Raw genomic sequence first — 22,319 nt, 5'->3', positions numbered from 1 at the left:
TACTTTTAAACTCATTAAACAAATAATTTGATTTGACAATAAACAAATTGATCTGCTTTTTTTAAACCCTAACCAGACTATAAAGACCTACATACCCTGTTTTCATGAGTTAAATGTGAATGTGTAAGATGAGGACTGCAGGGATTCTGTGGAGATTCGATGAGACACTCTAACCTGGAGAGCACCCAGGTTCGGGATGTTGTGGGAGGGACTCAGCGCCATAGAAGGATGCTCTCTTAGCTGGCGACTCTTTGGAAGGGCCAGCAGCAGGCAGACTCAACCCACTTTTCCTGTGTTTATTTTTAAGCCCAAACCATATTTGTAAAGGCCCAATGCTATCAACCACTGCAAGTACAGAGACCTCTTTCTGAAATAGAAAATTAATTCCCATGGGATGCAATTGATTCACCATGAAGAGAACGGGCTCCTATAAATTGAGTGTTATGCTTTTAAATGGCTTTGTATTTCATACGTGCCAACACCTACCTATAACTGAACAAACGGTAGTTTTGGTCTATGGGAGGCAGCTGATTAGTTTTATGCTACAGCCACGGCGCAGTCTGAGTGATGGGCTGCCTCTGCCCCGTCCTCAGGACGGGTGGGACAGCCACCCTGGCTGGATGCAGTGATGGGTCAGCACTGGGACGTGAGGCAAACGGGGCGTCAGGCAATTCCAGAATGCAGACAGTGGGACAGAGAGGCCTCTCCTTCCTTTGGGCCAGTGAGTTTGAAGTTTGAAGTTGGTGGTACGAAGGAGGGAGGCAGACCTGAGAAATTAGCAAACATTTGCTACCTTGAAAAGTTGTTGGCTATGAGTTGGTTTAATGTTTTAAGTGTTTTTTTTTTAATTTTTTTTAAGAGAGAGAGGAAGGGAGGGAGAAAGAGAGGGAGAGAAACATCAATGTGTGGTTGCCTCTCACGCACCCCCTACTGGGGACCTGGCCTGCAACCCAGGCATGTGCCCAGACTGGGAATTGAACCAGTGACTGTTTGGTTTTCAGGCCAGCACTCAATCCACTGAGCCACATCAGCCAGGGCTAAGTTTTTTTTTTTTTTTTTCCCAAACAATGGTATTAGAGCAATTTTTACTAAATTGGAACCCCCTCCCCCATTTCCAACAAGTTAAAAACAATTGAACACTTTGAAAAAAAAACTTATCAGGAATTTAAGAAATGGCATAAAGAGAAAAAATTTTAAAAAATTAGGTTTATGACAAAGTAAATTTCTTTGGAAGTAAACTCTATAAGTGAAATCAGAGTGGTTTTTTTTTAAGAGACAACCCCTCAAACTGACTATTTCTGCCAAATAATAACCTTATTTTCATTCTTTGATTTTTCAAGACTTTAAAACAGTATAATTTTAAGACAAACAATTTAATTCTGTATTTTGAGAAACTCATAATCTGTGAGTTCATCCAGGAGTGGCCTGGTCCCAGTGGAAAGATTTATGACAAAGATACACGGGATATCTTTTCATATTTTAAGTAGTGTGTGCTGAACATGAACCCTCTCAGATACACTCTCTTAACTTCCTGCAGCAACTCCAGTATTGTACTGTGCTTTATTCAAATTGTTGCCATCTCGAAAAGAAAAACTAGAACCCATTTCAGACCTTTGGTTTTAAAGGTATATATTTCAAACACTTCATTAACTCCAACTTGAGGCCAGATAATGTAATTGGACAGCTGGCATTCCTTCCCCCTCCCCATTCTCAACATTTGGATGTTTAATTATTCTATTCACCTAACTGTTTAAATACATTTGCATAAGTTTGCAATAGTATCAGATGGAAGGCTTCATGAATTTGTCAATATTATTCTTGGCGAGCTTAATGGAAACACGCTCTGCTCAAAGCACAGCATTTTGAACAGGGACGCCAGCAAACTGCCCTGACATCTGCATAAGACGTGTCTGTTGGTGAAGTATAACAGGAAAAAGAAAGATGGGTGTTTAACTAGGTTCCTCATCTCCCCCAGTAGCCAGCCTCTCTCCTGTGTGTGCCGCACGACATCAATTGAGCGTGTTTGAAAGATGAAGGAACCAAGGCCGTTTGGATGACACATGAGGCACTAACTGAAGCTGAGATAGGAACAGAGATCCAAGGGGCAAACATTTTGAGTCTTTCAAAATATGTATCTTGCGACTGCACCAGTGAATGCACCTTATTTTAAAATCCACATTCTACCATTAAGTGTGACGTGGCACAGATTTCCTGATTATTCCGAGACAACTTAGAGTAATGCGAACTGCCTGGTAACTGCACAAAAGGTAGGAAACACGTGCAAATGTATCCATAGAAAGGCTAGAATGGGCCTCAGAGAAGGTTACTTTTTTGGGTACCAAAGTTAACCCCTAGGACCAAAGCCAAATTCCATGTGTTGAGCTACATGGATCATCTTACAGAACAACATATTGCTTTCTAGTATTGTTCTATCCAAGTTCAACGGCACCAAACAATGAAATCCAAAACTAAGTAAATATGCAGCAACTTCATTTTGCAGTTATCAAGTTCCGCTTTTTGCTTTATCAGAGCTTCGGGCAAATAGTTACCTTGTTTTGAATATGACTTATTTTCACTTCCCATATCCAAGGGGTCAGCCTGCCCACTCTTGACCCCAACATACACTCCTAACATACAAGTTGTCTTTACCTCTTTCCCAGCTCTAGAAGATAAATAACTTGAGGGCAAAGACTTTGTCACATTAATCTTTTTAATAATCAAGGTTGAATACGAGTGGTTGACCTACAGGCTGCTTAGAAATTCCTTCCAGGTGGAGGCCTCGCTGAGGTCGACTTGACTTCTCAGGGTCCCAGGATCAGGCTCCTCATGCAGTAAGGTACATTCAGCAAACTCACAAAGGGCCTGTTTTATAACCTAAATGTCATTTCATTCACGTATGGACCCTGTGTGACTTTGCCACTTTGAGAGGTGGTGCACAATGACGGGAAGAAATTTCAAACAGAAAATGTGCAGCCACACCACGTCGTGGGGGCTGCAGCTCCTCATTCGCATAGCGGGAGCGGTGACCCAGATGCACTAGCACGGTGGTTTGGAGAAAACCTGGGTGGGGCTTTCTCTCTGTGTAACCTGGTTTTCATGACTACCGGGGGTGCTAATGACTCAAGGATGGGTCTCTTTATCAAACCCCACTGTCCCATGCACTGTTACAACGTGAACTTGTAACAAATGCCTCACTTACCATGTTCAATGCTGAATTCATTGTTGTGCAGAATAGTTAACGTAGCAGGGCGGAGGATGCTCTCCTTGGACCTGCTTACAAGGTAGTGTCTGAAAACTTGAATTTGGGGAGGTTTCCCACCCTTCTCTAAAATGGCTAGCAACATGGTTTGTACTCAACACCTACTTTCCTTCTGGAGTTTGGTAGGTGCCAGGCAGGGGGTACCTACCTGACCTGCCCCCAACAAAAACCTGGGGCGCTGGGTCTCTAACGAGCTCCCCTGGTAGAGAACACTTCACACGTGCTGCCACAACCTGAAGCTGGAGGAATTAGGAATGCTGTCTGTGCAACTCCCCTGGGAGAGGACACTTGGAAGCTGTGTCTGGTTTCTTCCCGACTGCCCTTTGCTAATTTCGCTTTGTGTCCTTGGGCTGTAATAAGTCCCAGCCCTGAATATGACTCTATGCTGAATCTGTGAGTCCCTGACCCTGCGGGTGGTCTTGGGTTCCCCCAACACAGTTACCTTCCTCTGAAAGTTGGGTTTTCATCCTCCCTTGTCTAAGGTTATGGCAACCAGACCCACCAAGGGCCCAAGTCAGAAATCAGAGCCATTCTTGAATCCGCTCCTTCCCTTTCCTGTCCATTGAGCTCAGTTCACTCTGCCCCGTTGCCACCCCTCACACCCTCTCCTCCTCTCATCTCCCTGCCTCTTCCTCCATCTAGGCCTGTGTGCTTCCTGCCTTCAGAACCACCACCACCTCATAACTAGGTCTCCATACCTCTCCTCTCTCCTCTCCCCACCCCATGCTCCAGCCTGCTGCCTGGGTGATCTTTCTAAAATGGGAACACAATCATGAAACTGCTCTGCTTAAAGTGCTCAGGCCTGCAGAATAGCGTGCCGAATCCTCAGTTTGACCCCGCAGGTCTCGTACAACGAGGGCCTTGCCCTCCTGCCCGGGGTCGCTGCTCACACTCATTCTAAATCTGCTGGTGCCTGTGCACTCGATCGCCACAGCGCCAGGCCCTAGCAATGCTCTCTCATGCCATACTTTGTGTTTGCTGCTCTCCTGTCCCAAGTCACCTGGCTAACTGTTCTCACCCACCACAACAGGACTCAGGCAGCCCCGTGCCCAGCCTGACCACCCCCCACCTTGCCAGTCCACAGCGTGATCCTCTCCCAGGGTCTCTGCTGCACCCCGGTGTCCGTCTGTCTCTCAGAGGAAGAGAGCTCTTTTAGGTGTCTATTTACATTCATCCCTCAGTGTCCATGGGGGATTGGCTCCAGGAACCCCATGGATGCTCAAGGCCCTTCGCTGGCACTTTGTATCCATGTGTTCTACATCTGAGGGTACCAAGGGCTGGCCATAGTTAACTGGGCCATGAATAACTCAAGGCAACATGCAGGCCTTTGTTGTTGTTGGTTCGTTTGTTGCTCCTGGAGGCCTAGTGCACAGCGCTCTTCAATACAAACAGAATGAGGGAATCAGAGATAAGGCATTTGTGTGGCCCCACAGGCACGTGTCACCCCCCCCCCCCCCCCCCCGCCCCGTGACTGAGGCTCAGAGGTCTAGCTAAAGGAACAGGACAAGTCATTTCCAATGACAGAACTCTCTCAGAGGGCGTCTCTCGGTGATGAGAGTTAGCCCTTCTTCCCTGTGCTCCCTTTTCTGAATCCCACATGGTCCTACACCCCCTGCTGCCCACACCCCACCAAGGCACTGCTTTTGATTCTGTACTATGGAAAGATTGGGTTGGTCAAAAATTCTGTATTTTTTTCCCATAAAATAAAAGACATTTTTCATTTTCACCAATAACTTTACTGATTTGGATATTTTGAGTATGTCAGCTATCTCCTGTGTGGTATAACGTTGATTGTTCTCAATTAATGTCTTGATTCATTACTATCAAATTCAACAGGTCTATTCGACCACAGAGCATCCTGCAGCGAACCTTTGGGAACCACTGCGGAGGCATTCCATCAGTCCCAGCACCTTCTCCATACCCTGCACAAAAGCATAACGTGCCGAAATTGTAGCTTATTTTCCTCCATCTTCCATTATTAAAATGGCTACACAAAAACTCACCAATTTCGGTGAGTTTTTTTTTAAACGCATGCCAATATGACAGTTGTCATAATACGATCTAACAAAATTGTTTCAAATGAAGTTAAAGGCAAACAAGAGCTACTACAGCAGCTGTGTTACACAAAAACCAAAAGACTCTTTGGCCAACTCACTATTAACTGAGTTGTTTGCAGGAGGGATTTCTGAATTGCTTACCACAAATTCAGTGTTTATCTTAGAAATGTCCGCTTGGTGACCGTGGCCTGCTTTGCCCTTCACTTAAATCCTAATGTCCTTCTCCGAGTCTCTATGTTCCCTCCCCCCACAACATGAAGGATTAGAGTATGGAACCAAAGAAAGCCACACTGCACTGGAAGCAGACTTACTTGTAAATAAAACCGACGACTCCTCGGTGCGTTATGTAATATACTGGGCTAGAGCCCCTCATTACGGCCTCACGGCTGGTCTACGTAAGCCCACGGGACAGCGAGCGCAGCCAAGCTCCAGACTGTTTCAAAGGCAGCGTCAGGTACACGGAGAAAATGCTCGGGGACAGGCCAATCCCCAGGCAGTCTGATCAGCAAGAATACTCAACGTCTCTGATTGTGTGCAGGCATAAAAATTACTTAACGACATGGGAGGAGGAGAGCCTCGTTACCTGGGGAGGCAACGGATAGCTCTGACAACATTGTACTCCTTTGGTAGTGGTCATGTCTCGTAAAAAAGAACAACATCTTCTAAATTTATGTTCTGATTGTATAAAAATATCAAGCAGCACCCAGTTCAGAACCACAGGTGCCTGGAGAGAAAGGGACCAGAGGCTATCACCCCACCACAGTGCTGACGGGCCTGCTCTGGGGCAGAGGCGGGACCTTGAGTCCAGATGTCCGGATTCCCTGTTCCGCTCTCATGACTGCCCCACCCTGTGCTTCCCTGAGATGTGGTCTCACATTTGGTTCAAAAGAAAGTTCCTTTAGAAGCTTTGTGAAATGCGTAATACCCGGCAAGGTACTATCAGATGAATTAAAAGAGTACAAAACAACTCTCAGTCCACACCTCCAGATGCCCCTCCAAGAACTCACTTGGCCAGGCCACGCCGAGGCCGGGGCAGGAGGCCTCAGAACAGGGATCGGGGGCTTTGCTGCAGGCGTGGGGTGTGCCTGGGCCTTGGCTCTCCCTTCTCACAGCGGCAAATCACATGGACCCCCATGCTCCCTCATTTTCATGATACAGCTCTATCATAAATTTCACGAGGCAAGGTTAAGTGGGTCTCTGAAGGCTGACTACCATCTATCATACTGAAAAACTTGCGAATGTATAATGGAATTCATGATTCTTGCTGGCTGTCAGCCTGTAGGTCATCCTTAAAAGCAGGCAAACAAAACACACATTTCTGCAAAGCATACTGACAAGCTTTCTGTGAGACCAGAAATACAGCCTCCCCCACCAGGACAAAGGCCAAAAACGGATGCGACAGTCCCCGACAGTCAGGGCTCCCCCACTTCCTGCTCTTCTCTGAACCCCAACATGGCCCTGACCCTCCCAGAGTGTCAGGCGGCAATAGACACACATCATTCTTATCTCTCTCTGTGAAGCTATTTATAGTTCATAAAAACATCACTGTTGTAAATCAGCTTAAGCTCTTAGTAGGTATGGAAACAAAACAAGAAAAGAATTTAAAACCAAACCCTCAATCAATAAGATGTGGGGTGTCCCTGAATGACAGTGAAAATAAGGACTCTGTGTACTGCTTTCCTCAAAGGTACGACCTTTCCCAGGAGTGTTTTCATTGAGAAGGAGAAGGTAGGAATACCATCTAGTTCTGTGTGTACATGTTTTTTGTTTTTTCTTGGAAAACCTAGGTCTCTTAGGTCATGAGGCATTCGGGGGTGGTGTCATTATTTACATCTTGCCCCCAATCTACTGCACATCTGTTCCAGAAGGTGGAGGTTTTCAGCAAAGAACTGGAGGAGCCTTACCTATAACAACATTTAAAAATGAGATCGGTAGAAATCAGGATCATGGAAAATATATACTGAGTAAGTCAAGACCCAGTAGGAGAGCAGACGCGTGGTCTAGGCATCCTACAGTTACTACAGAGGAGCTGTTTGTTAGTGCGCTGTGTGCTGGGCCTGGTATTTCGGACTCAGACAAACAGGAAGAGGTCCCAACCCTCCCAGGGCTGACCCCTGTCTGGGCAAACGGACAAGCAGGCCTCATCTCTGGGAGCCACCCCGGGAGAAGTCCTTTGAGTGCAAAGCAGTGCACAGGGCCCACTGAACCCAGAGGACCCTCTTCCGCAAGCTTTCCAAAGGGGACCCCAGGTAAGTGGACAGAGTCCTTTAGTAGAGCTAAAGGTGAAGCTGGACGCTGATCCAGAGGAAGACTGCAGAGTCTCCAGCTAACCCTGCAGAGACAGCGTTCCCCAAGCAGGCCTTGATAAAGCCAGGGGCTGACAGTTCAAGGTTGTAATCTCTGGCGTCGGCATGAAGTGACTGTACTCTATCGTGCTGACTGAGTGCGTTCCTGTGCCGAGCAGATCAATCGTTCGGCTGGTAGGGTTGACAATACGTGTGTGAAATCATGGGAGCAAATCCAGTCTCTCACCTAAAGAGAAGACCAACACCTGCCCCTCAGCCCCCCCAAAAAAGGTTGGGATTTCTCTCAGACACCAGTCTTAGACTTGCTTCAAGCTCATTAACTAATGGGTGCAGAAACCCCAAGATTCACACCATAAAACGTGGCTGATGTTATTCTGGCTTAGGAGATACCCACAGCAAATTCAAACTGGAAAAAGCCACAGAAAAATCTAAACATGTCACAACTAAAATGCTTGCCTTTTCAGCAACATAGCTTTCTGTTAATCAACCAAAAAAAGAGTTAGAACACTTATTCCCCATTCTATTAATAAAACTCTGAAGACTATATGGAATTAATGCTTATCAAGTAAGAAGGTTCTACTCCCATAACGGTATTAGTTTTAGAATAGGTAATTGGAGGCCAATCTTTCTAATCTGATCATTACCAGAATCAAGGGCCACTTTTGGTAACACATGGAATGTGAAAATGAGACCACATGATCAGCACGAAGATGGCAGAATACTTCTGACGAGGCGATGGAGGGCTGAATCCTGGTTCTGCCACTTACTGGCTCCGCGATCATAGCAGGTTACTCAACCATCTGTGCCTCGGATTCCCCGTGTGTAAAACAGGGGCGGCGATGAATGGGAAGGGGCACAGTGAGCATGAGCTGAGGTAATATCCACAAAAGCTCAGAAGGCCATCTGGCATCTAGCAAGTGCTCAGCAAACATTAGCTCTGCCTACACTTCTAATTTTTATTCTCATTATAATTTATGCAAACATCCCTTCATTTCCTCTTCTTTTCTATGTATTTTTACACTGTTGACATTGTGCTCTACGCATCTCCTTTATTTTCCCACCAAACATTCAGTTACTTCTCCAAGTCAGCAAACCTTACACACACGGAATCACTGTTCTGGTCTTGAAACTACCCAGGATTAGTATCCTTCCCCTCTTTTCAATGAGAGCTTTTGGGTTACATGTGATGTTTAGTGGAAAGGAACTTCTGGGGGCTAGAAAGATGTCTCCTTGTGCTCCATGGAGAAGATACAGGAAACGAAGAGAGAAAATGACAACGGAAGATCTGTGAAAACGCACCAACCTACTGTGGCCAGAGTTGTTTTTTTAAAGAAAGAATACAGAGAAAGCCGAGTCAGGAGTGGGCTCGGGATGCCAGGAATGGTGCAGGGAGGACTCGTGCACTTGAGGTGAACTGGCTGCCCCATCCCTGTCCTCAGCTTGAATCTGTGACCACAAAGACGTGCCAGAGACGGATTTACGGTCAGAAGGTTTTTGTGCTGCAGAGACTCCCATCATGCTTCCCAGGAATCATTAACTATGTGCTGTCCAAACAAAAGAAGAATCTGTCTGAAGTCCTAATCCCTAAATTTAGGATTATTCTTCCTGAAACCTTAAACTCTTTTTCCAGTGATGTAGTTGCAACAATCATTTTCTTTTTTGTCTGAAATATTTCCTACTCCCAAGAAAGATAAGGTTCCAATTTATGCTTTGCACAAAAACAAAAAGTTTTGTTCAAAGAAGCCGATGGGATGTCCCAGCGAAATCCCATTGTGAGACGGCGCCTCTCCCCTCTCTCCGCACCAAAGCTTTCCACCTTCCAAAGCAGCACATTCCGTTGTTCTTCATGACAAACTTATCAAAATTAAAATAACAACGTTAGGGACCTGGGCTGACCACCCTCGACTTGGAGAACTGTGCAGACGAGCCCTTGTTTTAAGTATTTTCAGGCCAAAACTAAAGCTGTCTGTGAATAGGAGCAGTAGTTGGGATTTACACTTCTAAAAGAGAACTTTTCACATGCCATTGTGATTTTACAGCTTTGATGACAAGTTAACTTTTTGTCACTTGGAGGTAACCTCAACCATGCCATAAAAAGGCAGAGCAAAGGTAATGGAACCCCAGGTTACTGGTCCAAATGGACTTAATAATGGACTGTAATAATCGTGACAGAGCAGCAGATAAGTTGAAAAGAAGGATTGTAAAGGATAGAAAATATTTGTGCAAGCCAGACAAATAACGCATGGTGCCGTCAAACAGAGAAGAGATTGCTTCCTTCATTTGTAGGACAATTGGGTTTTGACCAATACAAATAACAGCCCATTCAGAAACCCATCAGAGGCATGGATACTTGGAACAGACTGACAGCTGTCAGCAGAGGGGCGGGGGGTTGGGAAGCTGGAAGAAAGAAGGTGAAGAGATTAAACACCCCCCCACACACACACATAACATAGACACAGATAAGAATGTGGTGTTAGCCAGAGGGAAAAGGGGGAGGGGGAGGTGGAAGTGGGCAACGGGGGTGGGGTGGGGAATGTGGACGGAAAGAGGCTTTGCTTGGGGCCATGGGTGCGTGATGCAGTGTGCTGAGGATGTTTTATTGAGTTGTACACTTGAAACCTGTGTGGTTTTGTGAAGCAATGTCACCCCAATAAATTCAATTAAAAAATAAAACTAATATAGTGAAATATTACTCACTCATTTTAAAAAACCCTCCACAGGAGATCCTGCAGTGCAGAAACAACCCATCTCTGCCCGGCCCAGCCTGCAGCTGCGGGTCTGACACTTCAGGCTTCCCTGGCTACCTAATACAGGATCCATCCCCTGGAAGGGCTCACATAGCCTGGGTAAGGGAAACACTGAAGTTTTGCTTTTTCTGCATTAAAGACTGTGGAGAGGGACCCAAAGACTGTGCATCCTATGAAGGGTCCTGCATGCCCCACCCCCTGCCCCCCCATTCGCACAGACTGCTACAAATGGTGTCCCGGAGAGCTGTGAGAGGCGGAGGCCTTGGAATGGTCTGACTCACTCCCTCTGCTTTCAAGGTCAAGTTCAACTCCCAACTACAGCCTGTAAGGCCCTCTGGGGTCAGGCTCCTGCCCACTGCTTGGTCTGGATTGCTTCACTGGTGCCGCCACCCCCACAGGAGACAGGAGCTCCTTCCTAGTGTCCCTCTGCATCCTGGAACCTTCGGCACTTCGCTTTCACATGTCAGTCTGTCTGCCTCCACCAGGAGTTAGGAGTGCGGGAGCTGGGCCCAGGCTTTCCTGTCTCAGTAACCTCGGTGCACAGTGCACACTGGACATGCAAGAATGTTTTCAATTGAAAGGGAACTTAGAGATTGTGTACCACCTGCATGGAACAAACTCCTCAAGGTTAGCCCTGGCCTCTCTCTGGAACTCAAGAAACTCATCTCTCAGGGTCTGACAGATGACCTGACAGAGGCTAACAGGCATCTCAAGCGACATGTCGCTCACCAGGTGATTATCTCCACTGTGATGCCAGCTTGCTGTCCGCTCTTCCCAGGTCCATCTGCCCAGGTCCTCGGGAGTCACCTGGGCCCCTATTCCTCACATTTCATCCCTTGTCAGTTCCTGTGACTTCTACTGGCCTCCGGACCACCTACACCTTCTCCTCCACCTCTGCTGTTACTGCCCCTGTCCAGGGCCCATGACATCCACTCAGGCCTTGGCATAGGCCCCTCAGGGTCTCCTGACCTTAGCCTCCCCCTCCTTCAGGAGATCGCCGCCAGGTGGACCTTTGCCCACAGAATCTCAAATACCCGCATATGCCCCAGTATGTCACTGAAAGCCCCAAACTAACCAGCTTTTCCAGCCGACTTTCAAACACCCACTGTGGTCTTTACTTTCTTTGAAGTTCAAATGCATTTATCACTTACACCTTCCTTTTGGCAAGCAAACGTCAAAAACCATTTGTTTTAATTTTTCAGGGGGCACGTGTGAGGGGGCACTCGTCCTGCTGTGCCCCCTCAGGGTGGCACCTCATTTCACGCCTCCTTCGAGTCCAGGCTCAGCGCGCGCACACACACACACTAACCTACAGGAGAAAATTCAGGATGCTCAAAATCTACATTATTCCTGAGCACAGATCTCATGAGCCTTTCTGTTCTCAGAACACCGGCCCCTCCTTTGCTGCTGATCACTGCCTTCGCTCACAGGGCTCCTATGAGCCGTGAAGAGCAGATCTAGATATAGCACTGGCAGGAGCATCTGAGCTGTGGTTCTAAGAGCCATTATGAGGATGATGATGACGGTGACAATGACACGAACTGGAACGAGGTCTGAGATGCACGGATGCAAAATGTGGACAAGCAGTTCCCATGCCAGTGGCAGGACTGTCAGGTAGCATCGGTGGGGTAGTTGAACTCTAAGTCTGCATGGAAGCATATTAATAAAAATGCATTTTGACCTGGTTTTGTAGTCTTGCTGGTCAGTAACTGGTTTGAGAAGAAAGGCTAGGGCACCGTTCCTGAAAGGCTGGGTTAGGGGCAGATAAGACGGGTGGGAACTTGGGCCTCTCCTGTTAGCACCTTTAAAGATGTGCTTCTCCAGACCAGGCCCAGAGCCTGAATTCCGGGGCTGGTAAGTTCACACTGGCAGAGGCTCCTACAAGGCCTCCTTGCTCTCCACCTGGCTGGCAGGGCACCACCACACTGGGCTCCAGCAGCAGAGTCAACACTGGACTTCCACTTTTGGGAAGGTCAAGAAAAGGGAAGGCATGTCCCCTCTCTCGGGGGAGGCCTGGGTTAACTGAAGATGTCGGACGAGGCAACACGGTAGAGGAATAGGCCACCCAGAGGAGATAAGGGCAACTGATCGTAGCTGGGTGGGGCTGGCAGTGCAAACACAGAGGTGTGCTTGAGTGTGAAACGGAGTGACTGGAGGTGAGTAGGTGTCCTCGGGCACCACCCCTCAGTGCCAGTCCTGGGGGGAGGTTTTGAGCTAGAGTAAGTCTGTAGTCAGAGGAGAAACAGGGAAATATGGGAATTGGATGGGTGACGGATTTTGGAAGGTGCAAGGGAGCATGGCAGGTAACTTCCACAGGCCCTACACTCTCTAGAGTTGATTCTTGGGGTTGGGATGAACCTCAAACAGGAGCCTGATGTCCATGATAGATACAGCAATTTATGTTCCTAACCCTGGCTCCCCTTTGCAGACTGTGGTCCCTTTATTACAAATGTCCCGCGGCACATATGTATTGCAGGCACCGCAGCAAATTGTTACAGGGTTGGCAACGTGACTGTGAATTTCATTATGGGCCTTTCAGGGGCTTTATAAATGCCTCCATTTGATCATTTAACCCAACACAAATTACATCCCTAATAGTACTAGTAACGACTTCACACTTCTTCCCTGATTTAATTAGAGCTGGCTATCCTCACTGGTATAAAGTGTTTTGAATTTTCCATGTCACCCAGAACAGACTAAGGGACACCAATTCTCTCAAAAGCAGTATCATCACAAATACTTTATAGACAAATGTAATGTTATTTATTTTAGCATTTAACCTGATATCCATGGGCGCACAATTTGATGAACACACATATAATTCAGCCTGTAAACCGCCACGGTTTCTAGATATTATCAGATATATTTCCCATGTGAATTACAATTCCAGTTCTAAAGTGTGATGTTTTCCTGTAAGTCTAGCTTTTCTTTCTTTTCATCCATTCCCACCACACCCTCAAATGGGCTCTGAGGGCCTCTGGGCCATTCAGTTTGGAAAACTGGTATTCTGATCTTTATTAATTTTCTTTTCCTTGTATGAATTGTTTAGCCGCTTCTCATTATAAGCCTCTTAGTAAAACTGGGATATCAAAGTATAATAAACGCAACAAAGAGGCAAAGAAAGAGAAACTCCGTAAATACTCAATAATTTTATGGGTCTATTTCCGAAGCTCTATACTAGGGTGGACTTTGATTGTTAAAATTATGCTCTGCATCTAAACTAAAAATAGGGAGAAAACAAGCAGGCTGTAGACGGAGTTGGAAGAGGAATGGGCCAATATTTCACCGTTCCCTAGAGAAAACTAAAGATCGATATCCTGATTACAGGGCTGGACACTTAAGCATTACAAACATTCTTTTGTAGGTTCGTAGAAAGTAGGAAAGAGCCAATATGTGGAGATTAAACAGCAGTGGGCTATAAATCTAACTCTATACCAGAAATATCTGGTAAGATTATTACTCAGCATATTTCCCGGCTGAAGATGATTTCATGTGAAGTGATTTTATGTTTATGCTAAAAATAAGTTAGCATCAAAGTGGGGGAGCAGAGATCCTCCTAACAAATGGACTGGACCTCGATGACCTTATGTGACAGAGAAGCACACATCATTTTCATGAATCACAAAACTTCCTGTCTCATCGGTCTGATAAAAATTTTCTGGAAATCGAGTAGGCTGCTGTCACCTTCCTTTCTCTAAACACACCCTCCTGGAAAGGCAGGGACGGCTTCTGCCCCACTGAACAGACACACGTGTGGCTTCCTCTGGACACTGGGAAGGAACTCGTGGTCACACAGTGACCTGTGGCAGGGACGTCAGGCGAGGAGGAAGCAGGGAGGCCTGGGCCTGGGAAATGACCTGTTTGGGAGAAAGCAGGAAATTCTGATGTGGAGATAAGATAAGTGGCTGAGGGACTTGAGCTGGATGCGGAAGAGGAAACTGACAAGATCCCCAGGAATGGGGTGAAAGGACAGGGGGTGCTAAGAAAGTGAGGGGTGGGCAGGGTCTGAGGCAAATCTGGTTTATTTCGGGTGTCAGGTTAGTCCCGGCCAAGGAGCTCAGGGGGGTGGAAGGTCCTTTGGCAGAGACTTCAAAAATAAGCTAAGAGTATCTTTGTTTATCTGTGGGGACAGGGGTGGGGAGGTAGGGAAAGGAGCAAGGAGGCGTGGGTGCTTTGTAGGAAACATGCCTCACGCTGGGCTCTGAGTGACCGGTCTTCTGGGGCCAGGGAGTTCCGAGTGATCTTGCTCGCTCGTCCATCTCATTTAAAGCACAGCTCGGGGAGTAAATGTTTCATTTGTTTCACTATGTAACCGGCCATAAATCTCTGGAAAATGTGAGGAGTCATGCATTTCATTTTAACCCACAAGGTCTGAATTAATTCACCTTCATGCCTGACGGAATGGAGCGGGTTTGTAACCACCCTCCCCAGGAGAAAACACACCCCACAGAGCTGGCGGATGAGGCTGGCACTGACCTGAATCGCAGCCCAGAGCCCGCAGAAACGAAACATTCAGTACATACTTTTACAGCAGAGGGAGGGAACGGAAAGCAAAGTGAGCCTAACTGAAACGCAACACGGAACTACCGGCAGTGACTTTGCTGGGTGGGGCCACAGCTTTCTCTTTCATGCTCCCCCCTCCCCCACTAACTCCCCACGGGGCATTAGTTGGTGATGACATCACTGATTTCCCAAAGACGCCCCAGCAGTTTCCTGCTTTCCAGAGTCAAGCCAAGCGATGCGTCAGTGGGGCACCTGGGTAGGGATGTGACCGGGTCAGGTCACACAGAGTGGGAATGAAGGCCACACCAGTGTGTTTGTTAAGTAAACAGCCTGCTTTACCACTGAACTTTTGGTCCCCTTTTCCTACCCGGAATGCTCACTGCATCTATCACACAGGAGAAAAGCATGTGCAGTGCCCACGAGCTCGTCCTCTGCTCCAGGAAGAGCACAGGGGCCAAAGTGAGGGGTGCAGGACAGGAGGGGCAGGCAAACTGCCTGGTGAGGACCAGGGCCCTGCACAGGCCAGGAGCCCCGACCAGCTGCATCTCAGCCCCCCGGCCAAGGAGCTTTTCTCTCCTCACCCGTCTGTGACGCAAAAGCATTACCGGCTATTTTTCCAGTCTCAAGCAGCCACCCTGACCCCAGAAGTGCGCTAACTGGCACCGACCACCACATAAACGCTGTTAAGATGTCATCATCCCATCTGGGTGACCGGCCAGACTGCTTAACTCCAAGATGCCAGCCCAGATTCCTGTCCTATAGAGCCCTCGTGTCCCAATTTTATGCCCTCTGTTTGTCTGTAAAGAAGACGTCATATTCTAGAAGACTTCATGTCCAAAAGAGGACTTCTAGGTTCTTCAGGAGCCTCTCTCACTGCCTCACTGCGATGCCAAAGGAAAAAGAGTTCAACACACCGAGAAGTGACGCCAAAAGCACGTGCGCTAGGAATTCCACCTGGTCAGACACCTGTGCGTGCCAGCTGCTCTGACAACGCATCACTGTGTGAGGAAGGAGGCACTCATCCTATCTCCACCCCAAGACAGCAGGCAAGAAGCGCCCCATGACGAATCCACGTGGGAAAACTATCTTCCACTTCCTCAGCTGAATTTGGGGCTAGCAAACATTAGACAGAACTAAACAAACCATACCCAGGAGTGCATTTCTTACAGGAACAGTCTAGCTCCTTTGTCCTTGCTATGGTGTCCTACTTTGCAGGTGTTAGAACACTGCAGGACAGGCACGACGGGAGGGTGACCGTACCCACCACACACCTGCTGGCCTCTCGCAGCCGACTGGCCCTAAATGTTTGTCCAAGTGTTTTTAGCTCGTCATCTCCCTACTTACTGTATTTTTCATGTTGTAAAAGTGACATGTGTTCAATGTAACGATTTAAAATAAACAGAAAAGTAAAGAGAAGAAAAAAAATGATTCATAATGTCATGGCCTGAGGTTCAGATCTTGGTGTCTGTCTTTCTGATCTTTTTGCATGTGGAATGTAATTTAATTCTCAATAGTATCACTTCACATACTTGGTTTACATATTAATATTTTTGCCATGAAATTTATGCCAAATGATTAAACATTCCTTATAAATTATAGGAAATTAAAGACAATATCAAAACAATGAGCCTATAAGACAAAGACCACCTACTGGGTATTTTTGGCACAAGACTCTTTCGGAGTTTTTGTAAACTATTAGGTTTATTGAACACCATAAACCATGAGCTTTGAAAGAACTTTGGAAACATAACAGGATAATCTGTATAGAGTTGGAAAATCATAAAAATAATTTGCCCTTTTCTCCCCACGAAAATCCATATTTGCTAAATGACTTCTTAGAAGGAAGTGTGCTAAGTGGAGACGCGCTGGTCAAGAATCCTGTACTATTCTGTAGCTTTCCACAATGTGCTAGAAAGACTAGATAAGTATGATGTAATTAAAGAGAGGCAAGAATGCACACGAGGCGTACTGGGAACGAAGGCAGTTATCTAAGGAAGGAAAAATTAGCTACGTACAGGAAGACAAAGACTCTGCCAATTAATTCAGTAAGAATGGTAGCCAAGGTCTCCGATGTCCATAAGCTGAGTGATCCCCATACCGGTGCTTCTGTACAAGCAGCATGGGGAAGTGAAATGTACTAGCGAAGTATCTACACCAGTTCATGGTATTGTTACGATTTTATTGGGGTGATCAATCGCAATTAAAGGAACCACTAGATAGAACATGATAAAATAATGGTAGAAAAATTTGGCCTGTAAGTAAAGATGGAGGATAATAAATATTTAGAAAGCTAAATCTGGAGGAGAAAAACACAAACTGTCCAGTATTCCACCCTATGACCTCCCCAAATCAGCAAGATATTTATGGTTTGAGGGGGGACTTGCTTGCATTATGATTCTTTTAGACCTACTACGTAGCCAGAGGAGTATGCCTTCCTTGAGGACACACTAAGAAGGGATTTCCCCTTTGTTATAAAGCGCAGAGTGCTTGTGTGGTTTCATTTACTAGAGTCAAGGGCTGGATCTTATTTACCCTCCGTGTGGTTTGTAACACCTCATGCATGCTGTTGGTATAAATGAATAAGTGAATGAATGAGAGAATGAATGAACACTGCATAAAAGTGGACAAGCTTTCTGATTTTGAGATCTCAGTTTGGGCTTTCCTTCTGGAGTGCATGCATGAATATGTATTTCAAAGACACTCAGATGAGCCCATGCTGAGTGATTAAGAGTCAGAGTGATTCATTATGCTGGGATTTTCCCACCTGCAGGAGCCAGTCCCCTGGGGTCCCCCTTCCCCTTTCCTTCCCGGTCATCTCAGCAGGAAATCACTACCCTACTTCTCGCTTCCTGGTGATGAATGTCAGAGGCATTTTAGCAGGCTGTCCAGGGCCCAGAGTGGGGTCAAGTAAAAGTAAATACCCACCCTTATTAGGCGGTCCCTGCAGGCATAGAAAGCAGACCTCTCAGGCCACGGCCTCCACGGGACAGTTTCCTGATCTCCAGGAACATCTTTAGTCCTTCCTTGCTCCGCTCCGTGCGCTGCCCTGCTCTGCTGTGGCCACAGCGGAGCTGCACCCAGGGCCGGGGTGATAAGGGGGCAGAGGCCTCTCTTTGGGACACTCTGTGGGCCTGAAGCTGCTCCTGGAGAAGCAGTCCACACATTGAGTTTCTAACTAGTCACACATCAATGGGGAGCCAAGGACAGGTAGACTGTGTTCACATAGGAGCTGGGCTGACCATTCTGATTTTCCAGAACTGGTCTTACATGGTGGGGGTCACTGGTGTGGGAGAAGTTCATAGCATGTATTTGTTTAGTGATCCCAAAGGTTTTAAATTATAGTATGGTTTTTAATGACTACTGAATGCTAAGAAATTAGTTATCATTCATGGATTCACAATTTTTACATCAAACCCTTTTCTCTGTTAACTGACTTCCATCGACCTCCATGAGCTGTAAGGTTACCTGTAATGGAAAAGGCATCTTCATTTTGGGGTTCTCTACAGCACTGAGCACAATGTCTCACGCACCCTGGCTGAATGAATGAAGGAACCTGTCGGGTGAACGACTCTGGGATTCCGAGCCTGCACAGTTCATGGTGGGGCAGATCATTAACTATGCTGACCTCCCCTCCACTACACCCACGGTTTCATGCTCCACATGGCCCCCCACGTGGCTCCGTCTCTCTCGGCGGCCTGGTCTCACCAGGCCTGTACTGCACGTGAATTCTTACTCCCAAGCACACGCCTTCAAACAAAGCCCAGGAGAACTTGAGCCCAGAGGGGCTGCCATCACGGAGGCTGTTCTAAGGAATATTAAAGCGAGCTCTTCTCATACACGTTTTTGTTAATTGAGGTACATTTAAATTATACTCAGTAAAATTTTCCCGTTTTAGGGGTGTAGGCCTATGAGTTCTGACAAACGTACACAGTCATGGAACCGTAACCACAGTCAAAATGCGAAGCATCTCCGTCACCCCCGAGGTTCCCTCTGTGGTCAGTTCTCTCCCCTGCCCCCTCCCTTTGGACCACTGAGCTGAAGTTTTTACCTTCAGTCGTGCCTTTTCCGCAATGCCATTCAGTGCCCGTTTTATGTGAACCCCTGCACCCCACAGGTAGGTGGCTCCCAAAATATGTCTCCCATTGGCGTCTGTCTCCGTACCTACTCTTCCACAGCCACAGTGCCGACCACGGCTCCCTCTGCCCCAGCTGATCAAACGTGTCCCCTGGGTCTGGGCCTGCCCTCTGAATGTTCTCCCCATTGCTGCCCAGACCAGACCAGACTGCATTCTTCTTGCCTTCTTATAAAAATAAAACCAAGCAAACAAACACAAAACCCACACTATGTTCACTCCCCAGCATGCATGGGGGAAAATCCAAGTTCTCTCCGATGGCAGCTGAGATCCCTAATGGCTTGCCCTTGTCTTGCCATCCCAGTCCCGTTCCTCAGCCTCCCCACCCGTCCAACTCTGGCCATATGGCCCACCCTGGGAAGGGTCACTGTTTCCCTAGTCAGAGGGTGAGCCCTTTACGAAGTGGTCTGGAGCCTCCTCTTCTTCCCAACCCCTGCTCCCCCTGACCCCAGCAGGACTAGCTGCTGCCAGCCCAGTTCACAAGGGGAGGCCTCCTGTTCTAGGAGCTTCCGGGATGTGCAAAGCCACCTCCCTCTCCTCCCTCTCCTCCCTCTCCTCTTAGGATCCCCGGGCCTCCCGTGTATTAGGAATTAAAAAACAGCTCTTGAAAACGTGTTGCCTAATACTATATGAAATATGTGTGAACATCAAGGTAAGAACTCTAATTTTTTTGCACTTTTTGCCTATCCATTGCTTGTCTGCATAGTAACAGAGCCACATGGCTTATTAAGAACGTTGTCATGTTTCCTGTTTGGGCTTGGATCAGTTTGTAACAACAGTAACAATAACGATAATGACGATGCAGAAATTTTGGTCTAAATCGAATCCAGGAGCACTCCCATGAAGGGAAGTCAAATTTCAGCCACTGATAGTTCCCCAGGGAAGACCATCATATCACTTCTTGTGCGGCTGCAATGAAGCATTTTATGTATGAAGCCCATTATCACGGACTTTAAGTGTATGAATAAGTTTTCGTTGCTTTGCTGTTTCCCCTTCACCCACAGAGAACCTGAAATGACATCATAATGATCCCACGGCAATGCAGCCCCATTACAGTAATATCAAAAACGAAAACTCCTGTGACCTGCAGAGCTTCCCAGGTGATGCACTGAGAAACAGGGAACCGGGTGGAACACAGAGTCCCCAGCCCTGGGTGGGGATGGAGCTGGTCCTTCCCGGCATGAGCAGCTGCCTCCACGGACCCTGCACTTCAGGGAAATCTTACCGTTCTGAGAGCAATGATGTGAGGAAGACCAAGGAGCACTACACTAAGCCATCCTACCACTGAAACAGCAGACTGAATTCCCCCAAGTCACGCTCTTCTGAGATCTATAAGCAGACTCAGCTTTATGACTCAAGGGATCCCGAACACATGATCCAAACAAACAGAAAAATCCAAACCACAATGGCAGAGGTGTTTTTACGGTGGAAGGAAATGTTGAGGAAAGTAGCAAATACTTCCCAACACCTGATCTGCAGAGCGCTGGCAGAACGAGGATGTTAGGTATCGTGACGTACAGATGGAAGGAGGTTTTGGAGGATGTTACTCACCGTTCCAACCAAAGGGTAAATGAACCCAGCGCCTATGCTGGCCCGGACGTCGCTGATGGGTAAAATGAAATCCCGGGGGACACCTTTCTTGTCGGGTTGGTGAGAGAGAGAAAGGTGGGTCTTTGCCATGCAGATGGGCAAATTTCCAAAACCCTGTAAGAAAGGACAGGAAATGTGCTCATTGGGTGCACATGTTAGTCCCTTGTACTTGACTCCACACAACCCCTGCAGCCCAGGTCCGGGCACCCAGTAGGGACGGTTACTACCCGTTCACTGAGCAAGAAGATGGGGCAGAAACCCGTCTCCCAGCAGCAGGCTCGGGGGTCTACCACTTCTTTCGGAGAATTCTCTTTATAGGAGGGCAGCACTGTGTGCGCGTCTGGGGCAGAGTGGGCTATTTCCAGGCAAAGCAGCAGCAGCAGCTGCACAAATCACTGTCCAAGGATATTAATATCCGGGACTCAGAAAGGTAATCTGGGGAAAGGCTTCGTAGCAGGGCTTTCAAGCACGTGGTTCACTCATTCTTGGAGGCTGTCGGGAAGCAAAGGGCCCCTTTGTGTCGGTTTATGAATCGTGGCTATTTGATCTGCGATTACATTATAGGAACTAAGATGAGGTCACTACTTAAGCTTCTTATTTTTAAGGACCAAAGGCTTCGCCTGACCCAGCGTTCCAAAGGTGAAAGAGCAGGAAGTCACGTGTGGTGTCTCACAAAAAGGACAGTGTCCTCCCAGCCTGGTTCTGATTAAAGGGTACATAGTGGCCCTTTAGAGACTTTGCTAATTAAGGGCAACCACATACTTGACATATAACTTTTAAGGAATATTCTCTGGCAGACAGAGATAAAAGGAATGCAGTCTTCAGAGGTGACCCACACAGAATTTCTTATGATTCAACCTAAAACTATTTGAAACATGTTTGAGTGCAATGGATTGGACTCAATTGAGTGGAGCTCCTTCCTTTCGAGATGCTGTAATACTCTTACGTGCTGATCAGAATCCTGCCGGGGAGCAGGCACATCGGCCTGCCCTGCAGCAATGGTGCCCAGGATTGTGGGTTTCAGAGATCACTCAAACATTGCAATCATCTTTTTAGTTTTATTTTTCAATCACGGTTTGCACTCAACACTATTTTGTGTCAGTTTCAGGCGTGGAGCACAGCAGGTAGACAATGGAAATAATTTTAACGAGCTGACGTAGGTTTGCCAGTTTAAAATTTTGCCAGGAACGGATAGTAAAAACAAACAAATAATATGCCGTACACCATCGCCGTATTACTTCATAAAAGAAAGCGCCTTTTAAGAAGGAAAAACAAGGGAAGGACCTTGTATTAGACTAAATGATAGCCCTTAAATATTAAAAGTTCAATTAAAAAAACTCCTCATGACAATGACTTATTTCAAACATTTCATTGCACATGAGTGTCATTTCACCATGGAACGATGCCTGAACGCACAATAATGTTTGGGAATCGTTTTTTTCCCCCTAAAGCACAAGTCAAGTGCATACATGAAAAATTCCAAGGATGAATGAGTTCTTGGTTGACTTATCAAACCTGGGAGAAAACTGGTTGGCACTAGCGGTATTTAACAGATGTCAAATGTGGTTTACAAATAGGATTAAGGAGTCAGGGAATTAAAAAAAAAAAAAGAGCCTGGTGGTGCTCATACTGAAGCTGTTTGCCACCAAGCTTTCGAAGTGCTATGACTTCTATCTGGCAAACTGGATGGGCCATTCAAGGCTCAAGGTCCTTCTGCTTGGGGTG

At 46.9% G+C, this 22,319-nt stretch overlaps 1 protein-coding gene across 1 annotated transcript in view; it reads right to left on the bottom strand.

The window, feature by feature from the left end:
- Window positions 1–22,319, bottom strand: part of MTHFD1L (methylenetetrahydrofolate dehydrogenase (NADP+ dependent) 1 like) — a 158,598-nt gene that overhangs the window by 21,227 nt on the left and 115,052 nt on the right. Inside the window, exon 26 of the mRNA XM_053914293.2 lies at window positions 20,556–20,708. Within this exon, the coding sequence (XP_053770268.1) occupies window positions 20,556–20,708 (153 nt within the window). The remainder of the gene's footprint in view (window positions 1–20,555; window positions 20,709–22,319) is intronic.

The sequence above is a fragment of the Desmodus rotundus genome, chromosome 11, assembly GCF_022682495.2.
Source record: "Desmodus rotundus isolate HL8 chromosome 11, HLdesRot8A.1, whole genome shotgun sequence".
In the NCBI taxonomy this organism is placed as follows: Eukaryota; Metazoa; Chordata; class Mammalia; order Chiroptera; family Phyllostomidae; genus Desmodus; species Desmodus rotundus.
Note: the sequence above shows the minus strand (reverse complement) of the source record. Positions and strands in the feature narration are given on the sequence as shown.